This window comes from Poecilia latipinna, unplaced genomic scaffold (assembly GCF_001443285.1).
Source record: "Poecilia latipinna isolate Pla-1442-1.1 unplaced genomic scaffold, P_latipinna-1.0 Scaffold237, whole genome shotgun sequence".
In the NCBI taxonomy this organism is placed as follows: Eukaryota; Metazoa; Chordata; class Actinopteri; order Cyprinodontiformes; family Poeciliidae; genus Poecilia; species Poecilia latipinna.
Window position 1 is genome coordinate 67,277 of NW_015112853.1, and position 15,522 is coordinate 82,798.

Here is a 15,522-nt window from a genome sequence, read left to right on the forward strand (position 1 = left end):
GTGTGTTGTTAAGTCACATTAATACATTAATGCAGACCTGAGATCAGCTAATGCTAACTTACAGTAATTACTCTACTATTTGGCTTCATTCTTAATTTTTCTAAACTGCTAAGATCTGAAAAGTGCCATCTAATTGTCCCTTTTTCTGTTTTTTTTTTGTTTGTTTTTTTTAAATGTCCTTCCAGTGTTTGTAATTCTGATTTTAAATTCACTTAGAAACTGGACAACATTGCAGTCTCGACGCATTTTATGACTGTGATAACATGCAAATCTTTTTTGAAGACCTCGGACACTGTAGCCACTCTTTCACCAACCCCACACTGTCATCACAGCTCTTATAGCGTTAGGTTATGATACAGATGCATTTTTTACAGTGTATGTATAATTTGCTGAAATAAAAGCTATATTGACCAACGTCTCTGTTGTCACAGACAGTATTTGGACATGAGCTAATGAGACAGACCTTCCTCACTTCCGTGTCTCGGTTCCGCGTCGAATGTTTGTGTTCCTTATTCTTCCATCTCATTTAGAAGAAAGAGAAGTTGCTGAGGTTTGTGGGCTATAAGTAAAGAGTTATTTTAGATTGTCACAAGTTTGTAGGAACTGGGTAAAGGGCCATAGTCATTTTACACAGCATTATGACGCAACATATAAAAGGATAAAATAAACATTTTCAAGTTATGTCAGTAAGAACAAACGACAAATTAAACTTATTTTGAAATGTATCACTTGTCCTCCAATCCGATCTTGGACTACTTTGCGTTGTTGTGTCACGCAGAATCTAAATAAACTACTCTCAATGTTGTAAAGTCTAAAACTGAAATATGAAAAATCTTTGCACTGCAAGAAAAAAAAAAAAAAAGAAAGCCGACTGTAGGCATGTGTGACAAACTCTGCATCTTTGCATGCCCGAACATTAATGCATTATGTACGAGAAAAACAAGGTGAATTTTTTATGATGCCCACATTATCCAGGCATGCATTCACTGTGCCCATTCAGGTGTACGCTAACAGATGTAGATCAAAATAGCTATATAAACAAAATGGAGAGAAAATACATGTATTTCCTGTCTCTAAACGTAAGAAACGTCCATATGAGCTTTACTTAACTGTAAGTGAGGTGCTGGAACTCACACAATAGACCAACACATGTGAGAAGGTGTTGGCAGCAGAAGCTGTCAGTTTGAGCTGCAGATAAGGAACTTACTGAGTAAATATAAAACATTCATTTTCACACACCTTTTCCCTGGCCTTTTTTATTTTTTTTTGTGCTGACCATAGAAATGAAGGGAGATACCATCTCTGCGGCTCATTTCCAAACACTGGAGAGCCTGCTGCTGGAGACTGTTCAACAACAATAAAATGTGATCTGCCTGCAGATGGGGAGTCGGGCTGACTGATGGGAAATGCCTCGAATTGCAGGAAGCACTTTCCGTGTTCGGAAATCAGGTTTCTTTGGATAAGCAACTTCATGGCACGGGCTCTTTTATCACTTTTACGCTGATAAATGACAACGTCTAGCTGTAACAAAGAGATTAAGCCAACTTAAATATTTACTTAAATTGCCTGAACCTTTTGTCTAATTAGTAAATAACAGAGTAAAACAAGCTCAGATTAATATTATGTTTAGTCTTGACATTGATTATTGTGCTTTCTGTGGTTTCCCACAATAATTTTTAATCAATTTATAGCGACTGATGTTTCTATAAAATTGTAATTTACTCATTTAATTCTTTTAACAGCTGCATGTTGACAAAAATGTTGTAAATTAATGTTGGAAGTTCTACCAATTTTTTTTTTTTAAATGCATTGCTATATAAAATTAAAAGGGATTGAAGATTTAGCCTTTCCTGGAATAACAGAACTAATATTCTTAAAAACTGCCCAACATCTGTGTTGCATAGACTCAACGTATTTCTGCCACCTGTGAAGAGGTATTTTAGATCAGGAAATCTGGACTATGTTCCCCATTTCCTTTGCATTTTTTTAATTTTTTTATTTTTTTAGATTTTGCCTCACAAACATCATGACATTCATGACCTTGATTCGGCCCAAAATGAAAATGAGCTTGAAATCCCTAGTGTAATGTAACAGAGTAAATAGCTTCGGTGAAGGGATGCAGCTAAAAGTCACACTTTCATAAATATAAAATGTACTTGTCAAATTTTTATTCAAAGGAAAATTGAAAAAGTCACTCCAAGCTGATGCGATTCGTGTTTAAAATGCTGACAAACTCCAGCAAGAGTGAAACACTCAAGCGCTCAGGCAGAAAATAGACTCACATCTGAAACTAATTATGATACACAGGTGAAAGTTTGGAGAAAGAAGTTATTAATTTATTGATAATGTTATCTGCAGATGCCGTAATGCATGTAAAGAAAAAACTATGGCAAAAAAACTTACTCAAAACTCCTTACTTGCCCAGTTAATGACAGACTCATAATAAGAGTCTGTCTTCTAAAGAAGCTGGCTGTTAACTGACCGCTGGATCAAAACATATTGATGGAGAATTGACAGGAAAGAAACAATGTGGAGGAAAAAAAGTATACAAGATTTTTTTTTTTTTAAAAGTATACAGTCACAATATTGGTAATTAAATTGCTGAAATAAATTAACTTTTGATGATACAGAGGCAGAAAGACTCAGTTCAATGGTGAAGTCACTTCACTTCCTCTGTCCATTGATGATCAAAGGATCTGGTGAAAGCAACTGTATGACAACCTGGCCTCTATCAGTCTGTCCCGGCGGAAATGTGTCTTCATTGTAGCTTACCATCACCGCTTTGTGCATGAATGAGTGAATTACTAAATTTAGCATAATGTGCTTTGGAGTCCTCTGACTTGGTAAAGCACTATACAAATGCAGGCCATGTCAAACTTTGACAAAACTGTTGTAAGATACTGTATATGTTGCGTTTCTTGGGTCAGAACAAACAGAAGCTCTGTAAAGCTGACCAGGCAACTTACCATTTACAATTAATTTAAATTTTCTGTGAAGGAATGTCCTTTTATACAGTACAAACTCAGGTGAAAAGATGAAAACATAACATGATAATTAGGAGAGAAACAAGGGCACAATACCAATTCTTCTTCTGCAAACTAAACATAACATTTATGATATTTCTGGAAATTATGAATTATTTAATTTTCAAGTTTTGGCCATGTGAGTTTCACTTCCTTTTCATCCATAAGAGAAGGAAGTCGTGCGAATGGTCATTGTGCCGTTATATAGAAATCAGCCCAGGCTGAGTCACGAGTTGGGCATCGAGAGGTTTTCCTCTTGATTCCTGCATTTTATGGAGGAGGACAGCAGTGTGCAGAGACAGCTGTCCCATTAATAACCACTAACTGCTCAGTGGGTTTGGTCCGTGGCTGTTCAACAAACTGAAAAGGATGAGCCTATAGATCAATACAGTTAGGAGAAACGGACGTAGATCAGCCCGAGTTGGCCTTCTGCTTCCACTAACTTTTCTAATCTATACAGAAAAATGAAGTAGGTCATGTGTTTAAACATATACAAAAGTATTTGAAATAATAATTTTAAAAAATCCCTTATTTTAAGATTTTCAGCTCATAATTGTTGGTAAAATAATAACTTATATATGGATTTGCTGCCCTCCAGTGGTTTCAATGAAATGTTGATTTTTTTGTTTTTATAAATGCAATTCAAAAAGCCTCAAATTTATTCATGAAGTCATTAATAGGTTGTCCCTATGGTGATACCACCAAGTCAGAATCCACCCTCACAAAATAATTTACTTTTTAAGTAATAATTGTAATCGTCACAAAGAAGACTGAGGGCAGCGAAGCAGAATAACAAAACTGTTTTTGTATTAAAAAGATTTATTTAGGCAACCCATTTAAAAACAAAACAAAATCAATGCATTATTGGACACCAGTGTTAATACATCTGTTGACCTCAACATATAAAACAAGAACATACAAATGAGTTAATAGTAATGAATGGCAGCAAAGGGTAAACAAACCAAAACTCATCAAATGACTAAAACAAAACTAAAAAACATCTCTTTTCCCCACTATTAGTTTTCAGTTTTTATGAAAGTCCCTCTCTTTACAACTGTAAAACACGGTAAAATCTATAAAAGCTGTAAGTGTTCAGAGCTTCTGTCCAAAATGCATCGTAAATTCTGCTGAAGCCTCTGAATTTGACGTTGGTTACTGGTAAGCCAGGCTTCATTCTTGTCATACTGTGTGCATTTCAAGAGCTTTTTTAAGCAGCTTTTATGACATGGTGGTTAGATAATTGGTCAAGCTGAAGTCCCGCCACCTCTCTGCAAGATGGGGAAAAAAAACAACACATTTAGTCCTTATTTACTTAGAAATACAACAATCACCACATCACATGAAGATTTTTCTACTCACCATGGGCTTCATTTCCTGTCTCGCTCCCTCTGGCGACTTGTATTTACCCATTTTACTGCTCTTCTCAATATGCTCCTGGAATTTTAACAAAAAAGGAAATTACATTGAACTCAATTTATGAGAATCAAGACCAGGGTCAACACCAGTTTTCCAATTCAAAATTTCACACATATCCAGACTGAATGTTTAAGTTTTTATTATACTGTTATTTTAGGAAATCATGAAGCAACAACAATAAAGTGCTGAAGCTAAGCTCTAATTCATCTGTAAGGTAAATTGCTATTTCATTTGTACATATCACAGCGATAGATGGATATGATTTAGCTTCAGCTCCCAATGAGATATGAAATTTTATGAAAATTCACCATTCATCAGACCTTCAATGGTGAAATACAATTTTCTCTAGAGTCTAAAATTTATCAGTGAATTTTCATAAGATTTCCCCCTTGGGCTATCATGAGTCATTGGGAGCTAAAGCTAAAACATGTTTAGCCACTGAACCATGGAATGATAATGACAATAACTCGCAGGCACTCAATGAGCCGCCTCACCATCAATTCCTTGTCCATGTAGTACGGTCGCCCAGAGCTGCCGTCATTGAGCTTTTTGTCCACAGCGTAGCAGAGAAAGAGGACGTCGACCACGTTCTCAAACAGAGAGAGGAAGCAGTTGGCCACGAGGTAGGCAAACAGACAGGAGATGAGGAGAGGTAGCACCCAGACGGTGTAGTCCTGTTGGTAATTCAGAGCCAGGACGCCCACAAAAGCTGTACAGGAGACTATTAGAACCTGACAGACAAGTGCTTGATTAGAGGTTTCTCAACAGGGACAGAACAGATATACATTTTGCCCACTAGATGGAAGCGCAAGCTGTCAGTTCACATCATGTTTGAATACAAAGTTAAACATCACAATAGTGTCAAGTTAACCTGGCTGTCATGTTCCTACGCAATTCTGTTCGACTAAAATCCAAGATTTCTCCCATTGACTTGGATTCCTCTGGTAGAGTTTGTACCGGGCCAAAGAGATGGAGAAGTTGAACGATGATGCTGATTTTCTTAAAGTCAACCCTGCCCCCTTTTCATTTCAAAATGCATTTTAAATTTATGTTTAGAATCGCAAACTATTTAAGAGGACAATGCAGTGTTAAATTTTTTGCATTAACAAATGTGCACTAAACCCAGCTGGGTAAGGGAGAGTGTTTTCCCACCGAAGAAAAACATCAAGAAAATAACCATAATATAATTTATTAAAAAGAAATCCGATAAATTGCCGTTTTGTTATGTCACAAGAGTCATGCGAGTGTGGAAGCTTGTTTTAGGAGAATTTAGGTTTTACCTTGGTTAAATAAAGTTTAGGGAGAAAAGAACTGAAACTGACCATGTGATATTGTCAAACTGCATCCAAAATGTGCGATTAACAAAATTAGCCACAAAAAGAGAAAAGATAAAAAAACAAATGTGTGATGCATCTTACCTTTCCCATAAAGAGGACAAAGTCCCCTACTGTGTTAATGACTGCCACTTGGGCCGCGTTCTCAAGCAAGAGCTTAAAAGCATCACAAACTGAAGAGCAGAAGTTGGTGCCGTTTATGGCCGTTGCAGTATAGGCATTCTGAAACAAGTCAACATTTGCTTTGTTACATTGTACAAAAAACAAAATGGCTTTAGTGAAATCTTGTATATTCTGTCCTCATGTCCCCGTTGCTACTTACTTGGTTTAGGAATACCAGACACTTTTCAAGACAATACAGACAGCAGACGCAGGCTTTCAACATGCAACGAGCGCAAGCATTTTCCTGGAAGAAAAAAATAAATTATATGTATATAAATTCTAGCTTGCAGATGTTGCATAAAAATGCATGTAATGTCAACTTGCACAATCTGGTTATAAAGGTTTATGGCTCACTTTTCCTTTGAGCTGGGTGTGGATGTACGTGAGGATGATACGAGGAATCTTAACCAGTGTGATGATGAAGGATCCCTTTGCCACAGTGCCCATGTGGTAGCGCAAGGTGTTAATTGAAGAGGAAACTACCGTAAATTGTGGCAAGTTATCCTTGTCCCTAAATTCAGTCACACATAAAAAGACAACGTTAATTGAAATCATGTAGCATACAGTTGTTCCAAAAATCATTCCAGAGTAGGTTCATGGGCAAAATCTGAAGTTATTTTGGTGTTTAGTTCATAGCAGCCGCAGTATGTCTGGAGGAGAAGGAATGAAGCATCTGCTGAAAAGAACATCATGTCTTCAGTTAAGCAAGGTGGTGACGTTTATTGCAACCACCCTCTAGTTTGTATGTTTTGCCAATGAAGCTACTTTACACTGACTGGTTGAATACTTTTTAGGTACAGTTAAAATAAATTGGAAACATGGGTCTTTTCCTACCTTGTGAAAAAATAAGTGCTGACAGCTCCAGCGATGGTCATCTGCTGGAAAGCGAGGATGAACTCACTGATCCAGATGAGACCAACGAGGTGATACCACACCATGTACTGAAGAGGCCCCTGCATCTGATACTCAACCACACCTGTGGAGTTGTTCTTTACAGGAGATCCTGAAGGACAAAACAAGCTTTACAGTTGACAAGAACCGAGCAGTTTGCCTATTGGTGGATTTTCTTCCCCCTCAAAACTCTTGGAAAGTTTTCCCATCTAACATTCGTTTCCTATCATGCATTTTTGATTGTTCTCTTATCTTTGTCAGTCACTTGAAACTGCAGGACATGTTTTCTTTCTTTTTTTTTTTATTTTACTTTAGAGTATATAGGAATTTTAGATTAGCAGCTGGAAACTTTCTGCTTCCCTGAGTAATAAACAGGATGCAGCATACCACATATTCAAAACTGGAAAGACGAGGCAAAATGTATATTTTGCTTCCTAGTTGAGCATTGAAGGTACTTTGTATAGTATTCTGGCTGCAAAGTGAACACTGTGTTCAAAGAGTCAGCCTGGGGGAAGAAACTGTCTCTGCGGGAGCTGGTTTTTGCAGTCTGTAGCACCAGCCTGAAGGTAAAAGTTTCAACAATTTGTGTCCAGGATGTGTGGGGTCTGCAGAGACACTAGCTGCTCTTTTCCTCTTTAAACCAATTGGAACAATGACAAACATGGAGAAGAACCTGGAAAGTTTACTGAAGCCATAAGTGACCTCTCAGGGGAATCGACATTCCATAACTAATAGTTGTTATAAACGTCATATGAAGTGACACTGGGCATTTAAACGATTAGAACATTTGATTAAGGGACAGAAACTGACAAAAATTAAGATAAAGTTAGGCTTTAAAATTCAATAGGATAGATAATACATATTAAAGCATTTTAACAAAATGAAGACATTCCAGTTGGTTGTGTGAAACTGATTAATGATTTTTATGCTTGTGCTCAAACATATTTACACTCTTAAACAGTACTGAAAACTGGTTTTGCATTTCAATATGTTGCTACTTAAAACAATGTAATTTTTAAAATTGTAATTCATAATGTCCCTCAACGGTTAAGGTTGTTTTTATATGACTATTTTTTTTAAAGAAATCTCTTTTATCAATAACACTGCATTTAATTTGTTATATCAGTTTATCCTTGCTACAAATACCTAAATAGTTCAATACAGATAAGACGGTTTTTTTTGTCCATGCTACTGAAATTGATGATGAAAAACCTTTTTTGTTCTTCCTGCCCAAACGATAACAAGTGGAGTTTGCAAAGTGCGACAATGATCAGAATAGAAACAGTTTGCTTTAGGTGTAAGGTCTTAATTATTTTTACACCTTTAGTGTTGTTTGCTTTGGTCCGAAGGGGGATCTGAAATGCTTTGGGCCCGTTTCTGTTCCACAGGTTCTTGTTAGACTGCATGGTATCATGAAAGCTTGAGAACTTAAATAGAAAAAATTGGACAGACTCGGCAAGAAAACTAAAAATGGCTCATCTGGTGTTTCAGTTGGATAATAATCCATGTGAAGAATGCTTCCATAAACACAAAACCAACCTTTTATGCTTCTCTCGGTCCCAACATCTAAATCCTACAGGCTACTTTCTAAAAGTGCGAGATTTTGCTGCTCCAATAAAAGGTGAACGCATTATTATTATTTTTTTTTTGCACATCTTAACTGGGAGTGTCTGCCAGAGTAAAAACACTCTTGTACATATATGCAATTATGAACACAAAGAAAACTATGCCCTACAAATTCTCATCTCTGCAGTGATTTTGTTTCTTTTTTCCCCCAGCAACGCTAAACAAACTTTTCTCCACTTGATAAAGTAAATCTACATTTACTGTAACTAAAATTCATACTTCGAGGTTTTAATACAACACAAATGGAGGTCAATAAGGAATGAAATACCTCTTCCATAAAACAAAAAAATGCCCCAAAACACAAATAAGGCATAAATTTGATTCATCAGCTTTTCTGCATTTGTCTTTTGTTTTCATTCTGACTATTTCCCAGCAGAAAGGAGAAGTGGGAGATGAATTGAGAAAGCCCATTGACCTTGTTCTCCACATCATGAGACTGCCACAGGATTCCAGATGTGGGAGTTCAGTCATGACACAAAAGCCCAATTAAATGCCACACACTTAATATTCTGTTTGTTTGGGAATGGTATCAAAGACCATGAGAATTTTGAAGAAATGACTTACTGAGGAACATTCATAAAATGTAAATAAGTTAAGTGGAAATCATGTGTGTTGTGGCTGACCTGACGTCCCGAGGAAGAGAAGCACGGCCACCCAGTAGACCCAGAACATCATGAGGCCGAGGAAGGTCCAGAAGGGATGCAGGAACAACAGGGGGAGGCTGGTGAACACTTTACCTGTCACATGGAACAGGCTGATGGTGAGAGACACATGCTTCCTCAAGAAAAACATCAGCAGCAGCAGCACTACCTGCAAGATTAAACACAGGGTTTTCCTTACACTTTTCTAGAATGGATCAGGTGGCTAACAGTATGCATAACACGAAGGTTTTCACAATATTATTACAAAAATCACTGCATTTTAGTATTTAGAGTGACCCCGATTATAATTATGTAATTTTTCTACAAAAAAAAAAAAAGTCTACCAATAGTGGAAATACATACTGTGAAAATAGTAGCACCAATAGAATAAACAAGCAAAGCTTTGTCGTTGTCTCCGGCCACTTCTTTCCATAATACACTTGTGCTGTTTTTGCTGAGGCCATGTTTTTGGTCCGCGTACAACCACCAGAGGATACACGTCCCACCTGAAAAAGATCAAATACATGCAAAGTTTGAGCTGGAAAATAAAGGTGAAACTGCAACATTTTGAGTGTCATTTTAATTGAGTAACAGAATAAAACAAATTACCTACTGAGCCGATGATTACCAGAACGGTGAGAATTATAACCAGCACTTTAGAGATGTAACGAATAACAACCGTCATGATCAGGGACAAGACTGGATAAAGGAGAGAAAACGTAGAACACACAATGAACTCGTAGAAAGACCATTTTCTTTGTGGTAGATAAAACATGGCTGCAATTGTACAGTTCAAGTCAGATGTTTAAATAGGTTGATCATTTGCACGAATATTTTAGTTTTGTGCTTTTAAGCCATCTTTTAAGTGTGGAACCACAAGACTAAGAAAAATACAAATTGCTGCTACCTACATGGGAAACCCCAATGTCCTTTGGAGAAAAGCTTAAATGTGTGGGATGGGCCCGACATTAACAACGTCGACGATTTCTGGAGTCTGACTAAAATCAACAAATTCAGGCTCTTCCAATCTGTTCTGCAATAAATGCAAGTTTGTTCACCCAAAATAAACTTAAAAAAATCTGTCTGTTGTGTATACCTTTCAAAAACCAAAGTTAAAATACTTTGTTACAAGCCCATGATGAATGTGTCTATTGTTGGGCAAATAACCTGAATTACCTTGAAAGCACAGCTCAAACTCATTTTCGTTATGTGCCACATCAAGATAACAAATGTCCCCAAAGGGCCAGTTGTGTCCCTGTAGAGCCTAGAGGGCCACATGAAAAGTTATGGGGGGGTCGAATTTGGCCCCCAGACCTTGAGTTTGACATATTAGAGTCAATGACAAACGTCCCTCTAAACCAAGAAACAAAATGTCGTCTTGCGATAATTTCTCTCTTGAGAAACAAACCAGACGAATCAAATAAAAAGATAAAAACGGACAAAGATTTGACCCATTATCCCTGCTATACCAGCAGAAGAACTCAAAGCAGAAATTAAATTATTGCCTAGAGGATTAACTGTGGAGTATCCAACGTCTGTAACCACTCAGACACTTCCTGTTTTTCCCTTTACGCACCAAAAATTGTTTCCCTGCCAACTATTTCCTTCCTGCTAAAATCCCAATAAGCAGCTAGAGCCGAGCAGTGGGACAGCAGTAGACCAAACCTCAAGAGTATGTTTTCTTTCATACTTCCATAACCGATTAAACGTTCCGCTGTATATAATGCGTGTTACAGATAAATAAAATAGTTTTATACCAAAAGCCAGAACACAAAGACCCATGATGATTTCTTTGCTGGTGATCACTCCTGCAATGACACGCCGCAGCACAGTGTTGTCACCAACAAATGTGATGAAAGCCTGGGCGAACTCAGCATAGCAGCTGATGTTCACAGGGATGCAGCGGTGGAAGACGGGGACAGCATTACTGAGAACAAGGAGGAGAAAAACATTATTTGAAAACAAAAGTAATGGAGAAAATAATTTTATTTGTTATTTTTACTCCATCAAGCAATCATTTTATTATGTCCAGTTAAAGTCCCTAACTGGACAGCCAGATTGATCCAGTGAGAGGAAATTTATTATTAAAATTGACTTGAATCCCAATTTCCATCTTGAAAGTCCAATATTAATATCAAAAGAATTCACATTGAACCGTTCCATTGTTTTTGTAACATATCAACTCCATATTGGTGTCTAAATTACCCTGCAATAGTATTCATACCTCTTAAACATTTCCCCGTTTCATCATGTTTCAACCTCAAACTTCACAGCATTTATTTGGATTTTATGCGGCAGATCAACCCACTGACGCAACTGAATCAGTTGCGCTAGAGCAGGGTCACATCTAAAACCCGGCAGTGGGCCCTGAGAACCTGGGTTGGAAACCCCTATGCCATAGAACATTAGTAAACAAACAGCATCTTAAATATCTAAGGAACACAGACAGGGACGGCAAATTTTGAAGAAATGTTAAAAAGGGACACGTCATAGCAAACCACCCAACACTAGTTTGTGATGTTCTATGACTATGATGTCAATACTCAAGTTTGTCGATGTAACGCATCATAAACGTAGAGTTCAATGGGTATGAACGCTTTTGTAAGCTGCTGAATGTAGCGTAAAAAAGAAAAAAATTATTTTTTTAAAAACCCAAAGCATAGAAATGACTCACCTTTGTGGAACGGGAGGTTTTGGACATTTTGGGTTGTTCTCATATTGTCTTGGAGTAAGCTCATAGGAGCAGAGATAAGACCCTAACAACAGAAAAAAACAAGTAAACGATTCAAAAGAAACACAGTTATGATAAGAAAAAGTGTCTTCAGATTATTTAGACCTCCGTGATGTGGACATTTCCAGAGATGTCCAGAAACATCATTAAAAAGTCTACATGACCTAAACAATCAGCTGTAGGGCTGGGCATCATTAAATCAGTAAGGATAGACATATAATCAATATCAATAGAAAATACATCAAATAGTATATTCAATCATTTCACTGAACGCTCAATGAAATGAGCGTTTGATTCTGGAGGATGTAAGCAGAGGAAACACCTAATCGCTCAACCTTTCATGGCCAGCTAAGCAAGGTGAGTGGCATCAGCTAACTCACTCACTCACTCACTGGTTACCTAGCAACAACCTGTTGATTAACTTGCACAGTTGCATGCTCAGGTTTTGCTACCCGCCTCATAAATGCTTCAAAATAAACCAAAGTGTGGAGTGAAAGAAGAATACGAGTGCAACAGCTCACGAAGAAACTATGGATGGTAGAGGAAAGCTAACATCAAAAGTATTTTAGATATTTAGGACAAAAAAATAAATCAACAATTGATACACTCTTCACGATACGTTTTTCAACTATGTTGCCCAGCTCTACTCAGTAACCAATGTTCCCAAAACAGAAGAGGAAAAAAATGACCTGTCCTTAGTAGCAATGTTGTTGATGAATACAACAACAAATACAACACCAGACCTTAGACATTCAACATTAGATATTTAACTTGAGCCATTTCCACTTCTGATAATTTACTCACCATTACTGAGCGCAAAATCTTTCAACTCTCTGTAGGTCTTCAGTTCTGTGGCTGGACATTGGGAGACGCACAAGGCGATGGACTTGAATTTTCTGCTGATTATGTCAAATTTGCAAGGCTCTAGAAAGAAAACGTACCTAAAAAAGACCACAAAAAAAGAAACAAAATTTATTTTAATTTTAAAACTGCTCACAATTGCAACATCTGAGAATGTGAAACAAAAAAGACAAATTCCTCTGATGAAAATTCATTTTGTGGTTGCCATGTTAACGAGGGCAGAAACTTAAAAGATGTTGACATTTGCTACCCCATCAGACAGACTCTGCTTTGTTGCTGAAATGCCCGTTTTGTTTTTTGTTTTTTCCCTCCAAAGGCTCCATGGGCAATCAGCCCATCAATAAAGCATCGGCCTTTGTTTCCCTGAAGCTAGGCCTTCAGACTGTGGGCTGGTGGTAACCTCCAGCCCCAAATATTCTACAGAATAGAAATTTCCTTTATTGTCCCACAGTGGAGACAGTCATGTAAGAAAAACTCAGAACTGAGAAAAAGCTGCCAGCTTGTGCAGCTGTGGAAGTCAAGGAAAAGAAAGAAATATTAAACATATGACACAAATCAAGAATTTCTTGTTCTGAAATAAGTACATGAAAAGACTCCGATACTTAGATTGAGACACAGAATAGCTGAGATCGAATGATTAAAGTGCAGACATATTTACTTTTTCTCAGTCATGTCAGCGCCACTGAGCGGCACTCCGTCAATCTTCTTGTTGGTGTTATTTCGGCCACAGGTGTTGCCGTAACTATCATATCCAGAGACGAGGCGGGAGGCACCTCCTGTGGCGATGGCAAAGCCACAAATTAAGGCCTGCAGACACAGATGTCAGAAGAGGACATGAACAGTTAACAGGACACTATAAAGGCACTTGTTAGGGTCCAACGCTGAGCTGCAAAGCAGAAGGAAAGTGATGCTGAGAATTTTATGGAATTATGAAGAGTTCTCACTTGAGTACATCCTGTTTTTATCTGAATGTTGGTGCATGGGCAGTTCTCACAATATCCATTAGGATTTTTCAGCCACGAAGGGTAAAAAACAATGTGTTTTCACTAGGCCTGTTAAGATTTTTATACATTGACACTCTCTTGCTTGCCAGAGACATTATCTTGGTGCTATTCAATCTGAAACTAAGTCCTGCTGTGAGTCAGAATTCCAAATACAATCCAGATACAATATCTGATATATCTATTGAATATAAATCACTGTGAAAACCACTGCAGTTGTTAAGCATTACTAGACGTTTTCACTTACAAAATTTAAGAAGGAACAATGTCAGTAAAGTCAAGTATTTTTTTCTAAACTTTGAATCTACACTTTCCAGGAAAATGATAAAGGTGATCCATACATGTCATACAGAAGGTTTACCACTCATAGCACAACCAGTTTAACAACATTTAAGTTCACTTGTAAAAATTATTTCTTTGGAACAGCGCAAGAATATGAGATCTAGCCTGCAACAGTTAACTGGTCCTACAAGACAAAGTACCAAATTCTTGCCTTGAGAATTTGGTACTTTCAAAAACAACATGTAATGCAACAGGTAAGCTGTGAATTATCATTATCATCCAGACGTACCATGCCAATGCAAAACAGTGAGAATATGATGAGCCATGGTATATCCGTGTATTTGCGGTTCTCCGTCGGCTTCCAGTCCCGATCACCCTGCCAAGGCATGAGAGACAGACAGGAGCGGTTATTCTTTTGGAGCCTGTTTTTGTTGTGAGCGCCTCTCTGTGTGCAGCTCCACTCAGCAGGCAAACAACCAACTACTGAGGAGTTGAAGACAAAGAGTTGCCACAGTTGGTGCTGCTGCTGCTGCTGCTGCTGAAAAAAGATGTCACATTACAGTGCACTCGAAAGGTGCTGTGAAGAGAGTCAGCCATTACCTCCAGCACATGAACTGCAACTCACCTCTGTGCTACTGCAACATCCCATTGTGTTACAGTAAAAGTAAAACTTTGCGTCTCTCCGTCACAACTTTTCGATTCTTGTTTTTCTTTCCTTTTCATAAGTTATCCGGAAAAAGACAAAACACACACACACACACACACACACATTCGTTGTTAGCTCGTTTGGTTCATTGAAAGCCTCCGGTTAGAGACACTCCCTACAGCTTCAGGTAAACACGGAAGAAGACCAATTATATACCCCCCTCCCCCCCCACAACCAGTGAAAATATGTGTGCTCATTTCAAGGACTGTAGGAAATAACACACTGGACAAAAACATACACCCTCTCTCTCTCTCTCTCTCTCTCTCTTTCTCTCTCTCTCTCTCTCTCTTTTTTGCAAAGAATACTATTTTATGTGTTTCAAACTGCCATGGCTATGTGCAATTTTTATTATTTTTTCTTAATTTCTGTTGCTAAGCTATGGCTTTTTGCTTTTAATTTGGCACTCTAAGCTTTTTCCCTTTGCAGTGTTGTTTTGTTTTAACATGTTTAATAATAATAATAATAATAATAATAATAATAATAATAATAATAATAATAATAATAATAATAATAATAATAATAGCGGCCAAGAAATGCATTTGTTACTTCCAAGGTTGACTTGACAAATTACGCGCTTCTTTAAATGCATCACGACCAAGGGCATGCATAGCGTCCGTGTGGAGTTTGGCGCCACTTGCTGGAGACAAGACGTCATTGCTCAATGTGACCACGCCAAGGAAGGGAGGGGCTTAGTGCCAATCTCGGTCTCGCGGTCATTGGGCGAGAGGCGGGTGTGGGGAGATTTTCCTGATAGGTTGTCAGTGCTTAAAATATCTAATTAGACAATCATTGACGAAACAAATTGACTTAAATGATGTGGTGATAATAAATAGTCCGTTTTATATATA

At 37.7% G+C, this 15,522-nt stretch overlaps 1 protein-coding gene and 1 long non-coding RNA gene across 2 annotated transcripts; one reads left to right on the forward strand and one right to left on the reverse strand.

Annotated features, from left to right (window-relative positions):
* Nucleotides 1-3,824: 3,824 nt before the first annotated feature.
* On the reverse strand, nucleotides 3,825-14,835 carry LOC106947346 (choline transporter-like protein 1). Its single transcript, XM_015032268.1, has 16 exons — nucleotides 14,594-14,835; nucleotides 14,258-14,344; nucleotides 13,344-13,492; nucleotides 12,629-12,765; nucleotides 11,768-11,849; nucleotides 10,851-11,020; nucleotides 9,703-9,792; nucleotides 9,457-9,599; nucleotides 9,076-9,262; nucleotides 6,770-6,938; nucleotides 6,290-6,446; nucleotides 6,096-6,179; nucleotides 5,858-5,995; nucleotides 4,934-5,170; nucleotides 4,383-4,457; nucleotides 3,825-4,291 (listed from the first exon to the last, which is right to left on the reverse strand). Exons 1-16 carry the CDS (start codon nucleotides 14,615-14,617, stop codon nucleotides 4,268-4,270), a joined length of 1,953 nt encoding a protein of 650 aa, XP_014887754.1. The 5' UTR covers nucleotides 14,618-14,835; the 3' UTR covers nucleotides 3,825-4,267.
* On the forward strand, nucleotides 9,799-10,164 carry LOC106947349 (uncharacterized). The gene is made up of 2 exons (XR_001424969.1): nucleotides 9,799-10,044; nucleotides 10,087-10,164. It is a non-coding gene; the product is annotated as an uncharacterized LOC106947349 (long non-coding RNA).
* Nucleotides 14,836-15,522: the final 687 nt, after the last annotated feature.